Genomic DNA, 17,626 nt, shown 5'->3' with positions numbered 1-17,626 from the left:
CAAAAAAAAACTACTTTTGAATGGATCATCAGGAAGGTTGGGTCCCTTTGAAATGTTTCCCAGCCTCATCTTATTAAAAACATTTTTTTTTAAGTTATAATGCAGTTTTAAGATTTCACTGAAGATTAAAGTAATACATTAGATCAGGAAAAATAAGGACATGCGATGCTTCAAAATATTACAAGACCATAAGTTTTAAGAGGGTAAATGTTTTCCTTTGGATTTTGCTGAAGTTCATTCAAAACAATTTGTGGAATGCAGAATATTTAAGATAGCTATTTAAAGTTTATATTTTGTACAAGTTTAGGGGTTATTTTAGAAGAACTGAAAGACAAGAAAAACAAGGGTAAGTTTTCTATCCCAGATTTTGATGAATTTTGATAGATTTTTGACAAACATTATATTTCTTCTTTAATGATGCTCCTCAAACAAAACAATTAGCAAAATATTTGAATTTCCATGTATAATGTCACATTTTAATGTAAACAACATATAAGGTACCAAAAATTTTACTGGAGGAAAAAAAATAAACTTTAAAGCCGGCACAATTCTTTATACCACTGGAGAAGGGGGAAAAAGCCAGATTACAAACATTTATACATGCATAGTGAGAAAAAAAAGGATTTTACTAAATTCACGCATTTTTAAAATAGTTATCAAGTCTACTAAGCACCAACAATCCTAAAAATTTTTCAGCTTCATGATTTGTTTAAAAAAAAAAACCAACCACTATCAAATTAACATTAAAAACAAGCTTGAAGTACAGCTTGTCCAAAAAATAAAATAACTAAGTGTGCCAATGTTTTTTTTGTGTTTCAAAAAACAGTGGCATACTAAAAACACCTGCAAAGAATGCCTTTAACTCTATCCTACAGTGGATGGAGAGTACAATAGCACATCATACATAGTCTAAAACTATAAAAGTTTTAGAATGCAGCATCCTGTCACCAAAAGAGCTGATAAAACTTAAAAGTATTTAGAAGATGCTGCCCCTTTATTTTAAAAAATTTTTAAATGAATTTAAGCAAAAATAACATACATTTGTACATCAACTGGCCATTTCTGGTACAGAAACCCAGCATATGGTAATATTATTGAATAAATGTAAATGCTACTTACAATTTTTTTTAAATACATTTTAGACAAACTTTTTTCTCTTTTTTTTTTTTAATAGTTGCACAATTAACCTCTTAGCTGCTAGCTTGATGCAAACATATGTAACAATACACAAATTTAAAAATACTTTTTATTCTACATAAAAGCTGTCAAAATTCGGACACATCAAAAATGCAAAATAATGGAATATACTTTTAAAAAATTAGTTGCAAGTCTAGCAGCAAAGCAATTAAGTGAGAACATATTTAATATTAAAAACAAAGGGAAATGTGCATCTATAGATGAAGTCCAACTATCTTAATTCTATTGATACAAACAGAAATTAAAACATTCTCCCTTGAGGAAAAAAGTGATTATTTAAAATAGGAGTAAAAGCCATTGCTGCCTGATGAACTCCCCAGGCTAAGTTCTTGGAACAGAGACAGAGGGTCGCTACTCTTCTTGGCCTGCTCAGGTGGGGGCCTTGGCTTGGGGGGGGCCCGCAGAGCACTGGCATAGGACATGGCGGGCTTGCTCCCCGCAGAGGTCTGCTGGCTACCGCTGTTGGCTGACTCGGCGATCTGCTTGTTGGGCATGAGGGGGGGAAACTGGCCAAGATGCTGCAGCACATTATAGTTGAAGGAACTGGACAACTCGAGGTTTTCAGACTTCAGTTGATCCTCTGGGGGGTTGACAATCTTGGGAGGAGCTAAAAGCAGAGAACAGTGACACTGATTTAAGGGTGGACTTGTAATAGTCATGTATCTCAACTCACTGTGTTATAACTGGTTCTCACATATCGAACTACTGGCAAGTGCGTCACAAAGACAGACAACTATACAGAATGTTGAAATCAGAACACATCTAAATAAACTTCTCTAGCTTATAAATACACTCACAAAGAATTAACCATGTGACCTTAAACAACTAACACAGAAGAAATATAAGGACAATTTGAAGGTTTACTAAGAAAAAAAAGTTGAACAATTGTACAATTTTATATTATATTAACTGCTCATAGTTTAAAGATGGGAACAAACATGTCCTTTCTTCAATACAAATTGGCTGTATATAAAGATTTCTGGTCAAAAGAGCCTTTATTATTAACCTAATTAATACTAGCATTGGATTATACTTGTTAAAAATACTATCCTTTCTTGTAATAGATATTATATAAATGTAGAATAAGATGGATTAAAAAGCAACTTCTCTAACTAGAAAATTAACAAAAGCTGTAAATTACATTTCTATACTGTGCTTGATTTTTAATATCCTTTAAATTGGATTCTACCTTTACTAATCAATTTTATTGCCCACTAAACCCTAATACCACAGCATGTTTCCAAATACTGTTTTTGTTTTAAATCTTTTAAAAGTTTTAATTCAGATTCATTGACAATTTGGAAATTACGGAAAAGCCCAAAGAAATAGATAATCCATATTCCCAAATATCAGAGACACCTTACTTTGATGGTGTATTTTTCCTATGCACACTTTTTAATGCAGAATATTTCATCACTTACTTAAAAATAATCTCTCATTTTTAGAAATCTCGAATACAGCCAATTTTTCACTTTTATAAACTGTGATAAATGTTACTGTAGAAAAAATATTGCTACATATTCATGACTAATTTCCTTAGAATTACTAGGAGAAAATGGCTGGGTCAAATGGAATATACACAATTAAAACTTTTGGTAACTATGGCAAAACTCGAAGAAGACACTCCCCATTTATACTCACACCAAAAATGTTAGAGTCTAGTTGTTTCTCTAACCAGTTACAACATTGGTATTAGATAATTTTCTTGTTGTAGAGTTAATTTGCATTTCTTTCATTACTGGTGTGTATGAACACTTTTCCCCCATTTTACGACCCATTTGTGGACTGCTGGATATAACCATTGTTCATTATTCTATTGGATATTCTATTTTATTGCTCTTTTCTATATTATTTTGTAAGAGCTTTTTACATATAACGGATACTAATACTCTGTCATATGTTTCAAAAAATATTTTTTACCTACTTTGTGATTTTAATTTACAATTTTTTATTTCCACTTTGTCAATAAATGTTTTGGATTTTAAATAAATATATCTATAAACTATTCCCTTTATAAAGTCAGAAAAAGTTTCTATATTTTTCTTAGATCTTTAATGATTTTATGTTTTAAATTAAAATCTTTATTTGCAATTTGTTTTAGTATAGGGTATAAGGTAAAAATATAACTTTGCTTGTTTAATTTTTCCCTGAATGGTTACACAACTGAGTTTGTATCATTTACTGAATAATCCATTCTTTCCATGCTCATTCTACTTTTATTATATATATACTGAATTCTTTTGTACCTTTCTATTTGTATCTGGGCTTTCTACTCTACTATATGTCTATTCCTGTATTAGTACTGTTTTAGTATTGTGACTCTACAGTGAACTGTATTATTTGCTATTCAAAATTTTCCTATATTATTTTCCTCACCCACCTCCTCCTAGATAAATAAATTATGGATATTGTCACCAGACCATCTATATAGTTAGACAGGCCAAGTGAATCATGCTCATTCTTATTTTCCTGCTTTCTTGCAGGTTTTTTCTCTTATCTGGAATTTGCCCATTTCGCTACGTAAAACCTTAAATTACCAATTCAAATCAATTCAACAAGCATTTGTTGGCCATTTATTATGTACTGTATGTTGTGCTAGGCCTACAGAAAGTATAAAGTTACTACCAGTGGCCCTTCATGAGTTATGATGTCATTATTCATGGAGGTATAAACCGTGTTATAGTTAAATAACAAAGTGGCCCATGTCTTTTTTTTTTTCTTCCTTGTGTTTGTTTTTTATAAATAAAATTTTATTGAAGTATATCATTCATACATGCACATACATAAACAGTAAGTATATGGTAAGAGTTGTGAACTTACAAAACAAAAATGCATATTATCATAAAGGGCTCCTATAAATCATGCCACCATCAACACCTTGCACTGATGTGAAACATTTGTTATAAACTACAAACTAACTATAGTCCAAATATACCAGATATACCAAATATCTGACATTTGGTATTTTTTTCCCTAACCCATCTGATTATTAATACCCTATATTTGTATTATGTATTTGCTACAATTCATGAGAGAACGGTCTCCTATTTGTCCTGTTAACCACAGTCCTTCTTCCACCACTGGATTTCCTGTGATATACAAGTCCCATGCTTTGTACAGTCCATTCAAAGTGTACACTCAGTGGTTCTCATTTTCATCACAGAATTATGCTGTCATCACCTCAGTCAATTTTAGAGATTTTCATTACTCCAAAAATAAAAACCCTATACCCTCTTACACTGCCCTATTTTTAGAACTGATATATCTTCTTTGCCACTGCTGCAAAAATATTACATCACTGTTAACTATTGTTCATAAGTTACATTAGTTGCAATTTTCTCATGTGCCACCATATTTTTTTTTTCACTTTTTTTATTTTTTAAAAGATACTTCAAGTATACAAATGTTACAGAGAATATACAGGGGATTCCATATTCCCCAATCCCCACACCTCCCACATTTTCCCACATTAGCAACATCTTTCATTCATTCCAATTGATAAGCACATTTTGGAGCATTGCCACTACACATTCACCATATTCTTGAGACTTTGTAAAAGAACATTCTTATATTTATAGTAATAACCACAATCTTGATTCACCATTGAAATCATTGTTATACATCCCTAGATTATTTTCTAGCTTCCTTTCATTGACATTTACATCCACAGACTACCCTGTCAACCACAATCACATTTATAAATTAGCAGTGTTAGTTATACTCACTGTTTTACCATCAATTCTATTAATTTCCACACTTTTACAATAAACCTTATGAAAAACTCTACATACCTTAAACATCAGCTCCCTTTCTCACCCCATATTCCATCTCCTATCAACTTATACTCTATAGTTTACCTCCATGAGTTTACTCATATTTAGTTCATATTAGTGAGACCATGAAATATTTGTCCTTTTGTGTCTTGCTTATTTCATTCAACATAATGTCCTCAATGTTTATCAATGTTTGTCATATGCATCCCAATTTCATTTCTTCTTACAGCTGAATAGTACTCCACTGTATGTATATACCACATTTTGTTTATCCATTCATTGGTTGATGAACACTTGGGCTGGTTCCATATTTCAGCAATTGTGAATAATGCTACTATGAAATCAATGTGCAAATGTCCATTCATGTCCTCACTTTCAGATCTTCTGAATATATTCCTAGCGACAGGATTGCTGGATCATATGGCAGCTCTCCATTCAGCTTCCTGAAATACTGCCAAACTGTCTGCCAGAGAGGCTGCACCATTCTACATTTCCACCAATAGTGAAGGAGTATTCCAATGTCACCACATCCTCTCCAGCACTTGTAGTTTTCTGATTTCCTAATGGCCATTCTGTAAGGTGTAAAATGGTATCTCATTGCAGATTTTTAAAAAAATAAACTTTATTTAAAAAAATGTTTTTGAAGATACATAGATCATAAGAAATGTTTGTTTTTTTTTAAAGATTTATTTTATTTATTTCTCCTCCCTGGCCCCCATTGTCTGCTCCCTTGTGTCCATTTGTTGTGTGTTCTTCTGTGTCTGCTTGCATTCTCAAGAGGCACCGGGAATCTGTGTCTCTTTTTGTTGCATCATCTTGCCGCATCAGTTCTCTGTGTGTGCGGTGCCACTCCTGGGTGGGCTGCACTTATTATTTAAAGATTTATTTATTTCTCTCCCCTTCCCCCCCACCCCAGTTGTGTGTTCTCTGTGTCTGTTTGCTGTGTCTTCTTTTGTCCGCTTCTGTTGTTGTCAGCGGCAAGGGAATCTGTGTTTCTTATGGTTGCGTCATCTTGCTGTGTCAGCCCTCCATGTGTGTGGCGCCATTCCTGGGCAGGCTGCACTTTCTTTTGCTCTGGGCGGCTCTCCTTACGGGGCGCACTCCTTGCGCATGGGGCTCCCCTACGGGGGGGACACCCCTGCATGGCAGGGCACTCCTTGAGCACATCAGCACTGAGCATGGGCCAGCTCCACACGGGTGAAGGAACCCCGGGGTTTGAACCGCAGACCTCCCATGTGGTAGACGGACGCCCTAACCACTGGGCCAAGTCCGCCGCCAGCTGCATTTTATTCACACAGAGGTGGCTCTCCTTGTGGGGCACTCTCCTTGTGCGTGGGGGTCCCCTACGTGGGGGAAACTCACAGCACTCCTGGCATGCAGTGGCACTCCGCGTGGGCCAGCTCGCCACATGGGCCAGGAGGCCCTGGATTTGAACCCTGAACCTCCTATATGGTAGGCAGACACTCAACAAGTTGAGCCACATCCACTTCCCATAAAAAAATGTTACATTAAAAAGTATGAGGTTCCTATATACCCCACATCCCACCCCATTCCACTCCTCCCACATCAACAACCTCTTTCATCATTGTGGCACATTCATTGCATTTGGTGAATACATTTTAGAGCACTGCTGCTCCCCACAGCCAATAGTTTACATTGTAGTTTATACTCTCCCCCAGGACATTCAGTGGGTTATGGCAGGATATATAATGTCCAGCATGAATATCAAGCCCTTATCAAGTATGGGGTTTCCAAATATTTTCTCCCATTGAGTAGGTTGCCTTTTTATTTTCTTGACAAAGTTTAATTTTGAAAAGGTCCCATTTATCTATTTTTTTTCTTTTGTCGTTTTGTGTGTAAGGTTTAAGATACTACCACCTACCACAAGATCTTGAAGATGTTTCCTTACATTTTCTTCTAGGAGTTGTATGACTGTAGCTTTTATATTTAGGTACTTGATCAATTTTGAGTTAATTTTTGTATAAGGTGTGAGATAGAGGTTCTCTTGCTTTCTTTTGGTTATTGATATCAAGTTCTCCCAGCTCCATTTGTTGAACAGATTTTTCTGGCCCAGCTGGGTGGGCTTGACAGAATTGTCAAAAATCACTTGATCACAGATGTGAGAGTCTATTTCTGAGTTCTTGATTTGGTTCCATTAATCAACATGTCTATCTTTATATGCCAGTACCATGCTGTTTTTACCACTGTAGCTAAGTAACAGGCTTTAAAGTCAGAAGTGAGAGTCCTCCAACTCCATTCATCTTTTGAAAGACATTTGTGGCTACTCAGGGCCCCTTATCCTTTCAAATTAATTTGATAACTGACTTTCTCATTTCTGCAAAAAAGGCTGTTGTGATTTTGATTGGGATTGTATTAAATCTGTAAATCAGTTTGGGTAGGACTGACATTTTAACGATACTTAGTCTTCTAATCCACAAGCACAGAATATTCTTCCATTTATTTGGGTCTTCTTTGGTTTTTCTTTTAGCAATGTTTTATAGTATTCTGAATATAGGGCCTTTAGTTCCTTGGTTATGTTTATTCCTAAATATTTGATTCTTTTAGTCCCTATTATAAATGGAATTTTTTTCTGACCTCCTCCTCAGATTGCTCATCAGTAGTATACAGAAATGCTAATGAAGTGGCCCATGTTAAGTGCAAAGTAAATACTGACAGGTAGTGAAGGAGTTCCGAGAGAATGGCAGAGAAGGAATCTTCATGGGAAAAACAAAACTTGGGATGAGTCTTGAAGGACAAGATATAGATAGGTAGAGAAAGGTTGGGAGGGTATGGTGGACACTATTAATGATCCCTTGCGTCCATTTTTTATTTTCTTACCTTTAGTAATAGAAGCCCCATCCATCCATGACACCAATTTTAAACTGGACACATGGCTGCTCAGCTAGCAACTACATTTCCCAGCTTCCCTTGCAGCTGACTATGGCTAAGTGACTAAATTTGACTTAATGGAATATGCAATTTTTGCATCATCCCTAGCCTAAAGACAAACAACTTGCCATGAAACACAGCCATGGCAGAGACCCAGCTTTGGACATGCAAATGAAGACAATCTTTCAGAGAATACTAAACCAGAAGTCACTCGCATCCCTTTTGAGCTTATGAAGTAGAGCTACTAAGCTAGCTTGGATCAGCCAGACTACTATGTGAGAGAAAAATAAAGTTCTATCTTATTTAAGCCATTGTAGTTTGGGATCTCTTTGTGACAACTTAGCTTTTATGTGATAGAGGGAGGAAAATCACAAAGGTAAAGACACCAAGACAAGAATGGGAACCGATTTTTCAGAAAACTACCCTTGATAGGGTAGGTTAATATTAGACAACAAAAGTACATAAGGTTAAACCTTATAGGTGAGTTATCCCCCCTTCAACAAAGCCTTCTCAATTATTTCGTCATTTCTAAGGGTACAACATCTGTTTTGCACACTTAGCACTTGATTTCATGTCTTTTGATACTGACTGCTACTGCTTCATGTATGTTAACTTTATTTACCAAACTAGATAGTTCCTTGTGGGAGAGGACAATGCCATCTTTTTTGCTTGAGTTCTCAGAGTATTGGCGCTATGCTTATTGATGCATCCAATGGTCTGTGGACTAGATAAATTGTTTCTCCCCTCCTGTGTTCCTATCTTAAAGAAAGAGTTCTACTCTCAACTCTGGATCATACATGATACAAAACAGGCCAGATTTCTTCTTCTAGGAATTCAGGTGAGTGTGTGTGTGTGTGTGTGTGTGTGTGTGTGTGAGAGAGAGAGAGAGAGAGAGAGAGAGAGAGAGAGAGAGAGAGAGAGAGAAGAGAGATTGACTTATTGAGTCCTTTGGCTAGATTAAGTGGACTCAAGGCACTGTGGGAACCCAAAGCCACTTAAAAATACAGAGAAAGCAGAGCAATGAGAACACTAATCTACAAAGATAAGTACAAGAATGGAGTATATACACAGAGGAAGGCCACATGGTCCCAGGAGAAATGTTATAATAGTTACATCTAGAATTTGCATATTTATTAAGGTCAGGCACATGTGTTATGCAGGCTACATAGATGATATGTATCTCCCAGGAAACTATCCAGTTCCAGTGAATCCAACTGTTCTTTCTGTACCTTACTTCCAAAAAAATCCTCTTTACTTGAGCTACTTTGGCTACACTTCTGTTCCTTGAAATCAAGTATAGCTTAAGACAATTATGAAACAGAGGAAAACCAACCTTTTGATTTTCAGATATTTAGGCTAGGTTGTTCTATCCTTGAATTCAAAATAAGGAAATAACTGAAACCACAAGAAATCCTGCGAATATTTTTTTATACCTGTGTTAGGTTGAATTATGTACCCTAAGAAAAAACATGTTCTTAATCTTAATTCCTATGGGTGGTGTGAACCCATTGTAAACAGGAGCATTTGAAGATGTTATTTTTAGTTAAGGGTTCAGTTCCTGGTGCCTCTTAAAGAAGAAACAAGCAGGCAACAAGCAAACAGACGAGGGAGTCATCTGAGGGGGTGAGGTATAGAGGGCAGCTGCTCTGACTTGATTTCTTTTAAAAAGGCATTTTAACATCAGAAAAAACAGTTGCCCAATAAAACATAATAAAACTAGGATTCAGAGGTTAAGGTGAAAGTATTCATATTTTAGTCTTGGTATTTTATTTACTCAATGTTAATTTCATAATACCAATTTAAAACTTTTAAAATTCATGAAACTTTTAAATGATTTTAAATCTTTCTAGAATATTTATCCTCCCCACCCCCCAAATGTTATTGATTTGGGGAATGAAAAATTACTTTTTAAAAACATTAGAAAAAGAAAAAAGAAAAAAAATCAGTTTAACAAAACATTTAAATATAAAAGTGACCTGCACTGTCTAAAATAATACATAAAATCTAGGCAGTTCGAAAATGCACTGTTTTGGGAAATGGACTTGGCCCAGTGGTTAGGGCGTCTGTCTACCATATGGGACGTCTGTGGTTCAAACCCTGGGCCTCCTTGACCCGTGTAGAGCTGGCCCATGCGCAGTGCTGATGCACACAAAGAGTGCTGAGCCACGCAGGGGTGTCCCCCGCGTAGGGGAGCCCCAGGCTCAAGGAGTGCACCCCGTAAGGAGAGCCGCCCAGCACGAAAGAAAGTGCAGCCTGCCCAGGAATGGTGCCGCACACACGGAGAGCTGACACAAGACGACGCAACACAACAAGATGACACAACAAAAAGAAATACAGATTCCCGTGCCGCTGACAACAACAGAAGTGGACAAAAAAAGAACACGCAGCAAACACACACAGAGAACAGACAACTGGAGTGGGTAAAGGGAGAGAAATAAATAAATCTTTAAAAAAAAAAAAGCACTGTTTTTATTCACTTTACTAAGTTTATCATTTAAAAATATGTTCTTGTTTTAAGGACAATGCAATTACTTTTAAATGTTTTAAATTAAATAATAGGTATTTACAAAATAATATTTTAGAGGCAGTTTACCCTAATGCCTGTGTTCCCACCTGACTGTGAATATGGATGTCCATTAATTTGATTTAGCACATGAATTCCTAATGAGACTCATTCTTTACAACTCTGAATTTTACTCATCTAAAGCCAGTGTCTGCCTGTGTCCAGCATCGAGGCTGCCCTGGGACAGCTGTCCTTTCCCAGCCACGAAGTTGAGGCCTAGCAGGCCAGACAAGACCTAGCTGCTGCCCCTGTACTGCTCCTGCCTGAGCCCCAGGTCAGGCTGTTTCAATAAAGCTTTGAGACTTGGACTCAGAAAAATAAATAAATAAAGCCAGTGATATTTTAAAAAATCACATCCCTATTTAATCTTGTCTTCACCAACCCATTAAAAGAAAACATCTGATAAATGATGTCTATAAAGGTTAAGTGAAGAGAGCCTACACATAGCCATGTTGGAAAGGGGAACCCCATCAGAACTTTTGGATACCACCAGGTGGGAAAGCCCTACATACAGTGTGAATGGATTGTGCTCTTCACCTCACAAATCTATTTTAACTATTCCCTTACTCAGCAAGCACTTACCAAGCCTGAAGTATGTTCAGTGCCCAAATGGGAAACTCAGAGTTCAAAAAGGTCAAAGATATGGTTTCTATTTTCAAGCTCAGAATTTAATTGTGGAGAAAACATGGCCATATCAGACACAATGATCTCTTTTAAATTTCAAATCAATATAAAATGAACAATTTTCTTCACGTTCAAGAAATAACTCTTGTGTTTCAAAAAGTAGTCTCCCATGTTGTGATTATTTTCCTTCTGATTCACCACTGGTAATTGCTATGTTCCTCTAGTGGGGAATAATACTGATAAGCAAGGAGTTGTGTTTTAGTACATGACTGATTTTTAATTAATCTCACACTTAAAGCATTATTTTCAATTAAAGAATACTACGATTTGTCTGCTAGCAATGAAGAAAATATATTTTATATTTGAGAAAAAGATGCCATAAACAACATGAGCTTTGAGTGCTTGTTTAGGAACTTTCTACCTTATCAGCACTGATCAGGTTTTAGTGATTTTGGTCAAAAGTCATTCTAAAACTTAGGGGATGAAAAAAGAAGAGAAATTATGTTACCTTTAAAATATAATAAAGCAAACTAGAAAGTAACAAATTATTTGCACTGATTTATAATTTAAACGTTTCTCAAGAAATTCAAATGTGATAGTATGAGTGTATTTATGTGAGACCTTTCAAATAAAAAAAAAAAAATGATGCTACCATGGCAGAAATTCACTGCACAAGACCACAGACTTAGTCACAAAAATTAACGTCTGTAGCCTACAAAGAGTAGGGCATTCCGGAGCTCAAATAATATAGTTTCTTTACATTCAACATGAAAGGAAGAGGCAACAAAGGAAAATGAAAGGGCATTCATATTCAAAGCTAAAGGAAAGACTTTCCACCATATGATACAAAGTTTAGAGTGCCTTGTCCATTCCTATCCCTTTCTGTGCCTTTATTTCTTTAGCCACAGACTTCTCCATTTCTTAGAATACAAAGAAGATGCATAAGATTTCTAAATCTCAAAATGTTAGACTTTACTGGCCTCTCTTGAGACCAAGTTCTATTACACAGCAAAATACAGCTTTATTGACAATAAATTCTTGAAAACTGATTAATATTGACCCAACCAACTTACACCCTCAACTCTGAAGGAAAAAACCAAACCAGAAAAAAACCTTTCCCAAACAAGGTGATTCCATTTAGAAATACAGTTTAAGCTCCATTACTTCTTTCATTCAGTCACGGTTCAAAACGATCAAAATAACTAGTTTCAAAATATGGCTGGATCTACTTACCTTCCAAAGCATAAATATGGAATCAAAACAGTCCTAGATTAATATGTGAGCCTAAGCACATCTATGAGCTATGGTACACTTAATAATGTTCAAAAATAATGCAAATGGAGGGGTGGTAGAAAGAAAAACTCTCTAAATGTCCAGGAGCTGAGTATTTTAAATTGCAGAGTTAGGGCAATCTGCCAACTCTATCTTACCTATCAACTCTCGGGGCTGAGCTGTCCTACTGGATCCATTGCATGGAATGTTCTGGTAGGGGGTAGATGAGGTGTTGTTTACCCAGGACTCCGGGGATGAAAAGTTGAAAGAAGATTGGTTATTATGGTCCTGAAGCTCTTTACACTGACCAAGACTGTCTTGAGGAGTGCTTAGTTCTTCAGAACAAGGCTGAACTGAACTAGATGAGATTCTTCTTTGGTACAAGGGCCGACCAGGTCCTCTGGGTTCATACTGCACAAAGAAAAAGGACACTTCATAAATCAGTGCACTTTATTCCACCACCCTCCCCACACACACCCTTTTCAGTCCACAGCAATCTCACTAAAATTAAGTAGAAATTTTAAAGAATATTCTCTTATGCAACTGTAAAAACCTCCCCAAAAGCAGTCTGAGCTTTGGACAGGGTGTCAGGGGACCTAGGTTCAAAATCATTCTGCTTCTATGACCAAAAACAAACTACCTATCTTCAGTATTCAAATTCTATTTAAATTTTTACATAAGAGCAGATTAAGAATAAGAATGAAGGTATCCACTCAGAATTAAACAGAAATTACAGTCACAAGTCAATCGAATCATAGACATTTTGAACACAGTCATCCATTCTGCATTCATTTCTTGAGCCTAAGCCTGAGCTTGAGCCTTCACAGCCACCCATTTATTATTCCTTCTATCTGATGGCAAGATATGATTTCTCCTGTCCTGAAACATAAATACTCGTGATTGGTTTTAACTGTATTTCTTTTTTTAGTCAAGATCAACTGACAGAGAACATTCACTACCTTGTTCAAAACCCTTTATATGTTTGAAATCACTTAACTTAATCCTTGTATTTTTCCCTCCCTAAACTACAAAACCTAGATTCCTTTAACTCTCTTAAGATCTGTTTTCCTGCCCTTTTGAGATATTTTTAATGTTACCTAAGTGTCCTCTAATTATTTTCTTGCCTGACTGTTGTGATCCATATTCAGTGTCCTTCCCAGAGGACAGGCAGTGAGCCAGGCTATCTGGGTTAGACTTCGGGCTCTGCTATTTATCAGCAAGTCACCCTGGGCAATTGAGTTAATCTTCTGGCAACTCAACTGCTTCATCTGCAAAGTGGATTACACACAGTAACTAACTCTTAGGATTGTTTTAAGAATTAAATGAGTTAAGCATTTTTAACAGTTCCTGGCACATAGGAAGTATTCAATGGTGTATGATCATTTTAATGTAGCATATAAAGATAAGATTCCATTTTAGATCTTACATGATAGTTCCTTTTAACAGAATGGGATTGCCTTTTTGCATCTCTCTTTTTCTCCCAGTAATAATAAAATTTGTTAGTTCCTAACAGTTTGTGGTCCATTATGATCCTAGGGAATCTTTCTTTTATCCTTGTTGCTAACAATAAATGGAAATGAGGAACTGGAGGTTGGATTAAAAAGGAGAGGGAAGTGGATATGCTCAGTGGTTTGAGAGCCTGCTTCCCATGTACAAGGCCCCGGGTTCAAACCCCGGTACTGCCTAAAACAAATGACAAAAGTAAAAATAAAAAAGGAGAGGGAGAGATGAGTTAGTGTAGTAACAACAGAATTTTTTTTTTGTAACTATAAAATAACACAAAGAGATATTGGCAGGTGAATTAAATAGGGAAATAATGGGTGTAAATATGTGAGTGTCAGATCATCACAGATGGAACCACAGGGCTATAAGCCAATAAAGGATATGGGTTTTGGACTCACTACCGTTATGCAGAGGGGCAGGACCAGGTGCAAGGAAAGCAATTCTCTCACTACTAAACCATAAATGGTCAAGTCGTTTCTGTCTTTCCAAAGGTTTAGTTACTGGATGAAGAAGGCCAGAGGTAATACTTCTATCTAGTCAATTCCTTTTCTAATACATTTTTATTGTTCTTCTCAGTGTAGTATCTAATTCACCTTTCATTTTAATTTGCTTTAGAGGCAATTTTTTTCAGTGGTCAAGATTAATTTGGAATTTGATTTTCCCCCAGGATATAAGCCAAACTAACTAATTTAACGTCAGCTGCAAATTTAATCAGCACATTTGAAATTTCCTTGTCTGGGTCACTAAATTAAGATATTGAGTAGAATAACCAACCTTTCCAAACTGTTTTATGTGGTCTATACCTAGACAATCTTTGAATGACTGGTAACAACAGCTTGTGCAATTTATTTAATCAAGACACATTATGAAGATCATTAGATCTTAAATTGGCACATTTCTTTTTATTACCATCCTTGGATGTAATAGCCCAGTCACAACTCTGGGGGGGATCACATTCTAAAGACTTTATATGCGAATAATGAAGTACAAAGCAAAGGTCTGCTATGGCCTCAGAAAGAACACGTTATAAAAAATCTCTGAGAGATATAGAATAGTAAATATGTTCATATGAACTTTAGGCATTAACTCTATAAGCTCTATTTCATCAACAGGCACACTTATTAGAATAAACAACTACCTTTTTTTTTGGGAAATGATTCTACAAATGAACCACAATGCTTTCTTTTTTTCAAAATGCTTATTAAATGAGAAAAGCTAAAAATCAGGAAGAAATGGAAGGCTGATATGAGAAGGTAACAATATTCAATTAAACTTTATAGAAAACATGCATCATTTGTATCCTCTAAACTGAAATCCAAGAAATCACACAGTTGAAAAGCACAAAAGGATTTGGGTATTTATTGTTATGTATTTATAACAACACTTAAGCTGCTATTGACAAAGAAGAATGTATAGATGAATGTGAAATTCCATTTCAAATCACATTATATGACTGATCTTTTATGTTAGAAAAATCCAAAACTTGAAATTTAAAAATTTTTTTTTTTTTAAGATTTATTTTTTATTTATTTAATTCCCCTCCCCTCCCCCGGTTGTCTGTCTTCTGTGTCTTTTTGCTGCGTCTTGTTTCTTTGTCCGCTTCTGTTGTCCTCAGCGGCACGGGAAGCGTGGGCGGCGTCATTCCTCGGCAGGCTGCATTTTCTTTCGCGCTGGACAGCTCTCCTTATGCGGTGCACTCCTTGCGCGTGGGGCTCCCCTTCGCGGGGGACACCCCTGTGTGGCACGGCACTCCCCACGCTCATCAGCACTGTGCATGGGCCAGCTCCACACGGGTCAAGGAGGCCCGGGGTTTGAACCGCGGACCTCCCATGTGGTAGACGGACGCCCTAACCACTGGGCCAAAGTCCGTTTCCCTAAAATGTTTTTTAAATTAGAAAGTTATGTTAAAGATTATATATGTATATTTATATATATAAAAAGGTAAGGTTATAGCTATTTCATACAGCATAGATGAGGGTAAATTCATGAAAAAATGATGTGCTACTTTTGAGTTAGTCCTCAAAGGTAATTTCAGTAGAGGCAGAGAAATCTTGATGACAACTGAGTAAAATAATTTATACACTAAATAAATTACATTTAAGCAATTTTGTAGTTTTCAGAATAGAGATCCTGTACAGATTTTGTTAGATTTATACCTATGTACTTCATTTTTCTTTGAGCTATTAAAAAGCATCGTTTTAAAATTTTTGGTTTCCAATTGAACATTGTTAGTATATAGAACCCTTGGAGATATTTCTTTTAAAGATTTATTTATTTCTCTCCTCTCCCCCCCCCCCCCCGGTTGTCTGCTCTCTGTGTCTATTTGCTGAGTCTTCTTTGTCCGCTTCTGTTGTTGTCAGCAGCAGGGGAATCTGTGTTTCTTTTTGTTGCGTCACCTTGTTGTGTCAGCTCTCCTTGTGTGCGTGTGTGTGGCACCATTCCTGGGCAGGCTGCACTTTCTTTCGCACTGGGTGGCTCTCCTTACGGGGCGCACTCCTTGCACATGGGGCTCCCCTACACGGGGGACACCCCTGCGTGGCATGGCACTCCTTGCACGTGTCAGCACTGTGCATGGGCCAGCTCCACACGGGTCAAGGAGGCCCGGGGTTTGAACTGCAGACCTCCCAGGTGGTAGACGGACACTCTAACCACTGGGCCAAGTCCGCCCCCCCCCCCCCCCCCGCAGGAGATTTTTGTGTGTTGCCCTTACAACCAGTAGCCTTGCTAAACTCACTTATTAGTTTTAGGATTTTTGGTTTTTGTGGGGTTTTTTTTGTAGATTCCTTGGGCTTTTTCTACATTAGAAACTAAAGCCAGTTTTATTTATTTGTAAATCTGTATGTCTATTTTTTTTTTTAAGATTTATTTATTTCTAACCCCCCACACCGATCCCCCTGTTGTCTGCTTTCTGTGCCCATGTGCTGCGTGTTCCTCTGTGTCTGTCTGTATTCTCATCAAGTAGCTCTGGAACCAATTCTGGGACCTGCCAGAGTGGGAGAGAGGCGATTACTCTCTTGCCTCACCTAAATTCCCTGTTCTGCTACGTCGTCTTCTCTCCTCTGTGTCTCCTGTTGCATTATCTTGCTGCGTGAGCTAGCCACGTGGGCCAGCCTGCCCTCACCAGGAGGCCCTGGGCTGCAAACCCTGGACCTCCTGTATGGCAGCCAGAAGCCCAATTGGTTGAGCCACATCCATTTCCCTGTATGTCTTTTATTTCCTTTACTTGCCTTACTGCACTGGTTAAAACTTGGCTAAAACTTCCAGTACAATGTCGAACAGAAGTGTTAAGAGCAGACATTCTTGCCTTGTTTTCAATCTCAAAGAGAAATCATGCAGTCTCACACCATTAAGTATGATGGTAGCTGTAGATTTTTTGTAGATGCCTTTTTTTTTTTTAAGATTTATTTTATTTATTTCTCTCCCCTTCCCCAATTGTCTTCCCTCTGTGTCCATTCGCTGTGTGTTCTGCTTGTATTCTTGTCATGTGGCACCAGAAACTGTGTTGCTTTTTTTTTGTTCTGTCATCTTGCTGCATCAGCTCTCCGTGTGTGTAGCGCCACTCCTGGGCAGGCTGCGCTTTTTTTGGCGCGGGGCAGCTCTTCTTATGGGGCACACTCCTTGTGCGTGGGGGACCCCTACACAGGGGACACACCTATGCAGGGGACACCCCTGAATGGCAGGGCACTCCCTGCATGTGGCAGCACTGCGCACGGGTCAGCTCACCACAAGGGTCAGGAGGCCCTGGGTATCGAACCCTTGGACCCTCGATATGGTAGGTGGATGCTCTATCAGTTGAGCCACAACC

At 37.3% G+C, this 17,626-nt stretch overlaps 1 protein-coding gene across 4 annotated transcripts in view; it reads right to left on the bottom strand.

The window, feature by feature from the left end:
* Positions 1-448: 448 nt before the first annotated feature.
* HELZ (helicase with zinc finger) overlaps positions 449-17,626 on the bottom strand; it is a 236,830-nt gene continuing 219,652 nt past the window's right edge. For all 4 annotated transcript variants that reach the window (XM_058284578.2, XM_058284577.2, XM_058284579.2 and 1 more), the window contains 2 exons: positions 12,477-12,729; positions 449-1,804 (listed from right to left, as the gene is read on the bottom strand). In XM_058284578.2, the coding sequence (XP_058140561.1) occupies positions 1,470-1,804; positions 12,477-12,729 (588 nt within the window). In that variant the 3' untranslated portion in view covers positions 449-1,469. The remainder of the gene's footprint in view (positions 1,805-12,476; positions 12,730-17,626) is intronic.

This window comes from Dasypus novemcinctus, chromosome 21, assembly GCF_030445035.2.
Source record: "Dasypus novemcinctus isolate mDasNov1 chromosome 21, mDasNov1.1.hap2, whole genome shotgun sequence".
NCBI lineage: Eukaryota > Metazoa > Chordata > Mammalia > Cingulata > Dasypodidae > Dasypus > Dasypus novemcinctus.
The sequence above is the reverse complement of the archived record's forward strand: the minus strand, read 5'-3'. Positions and strand labels throughout refer to the sequence as shown.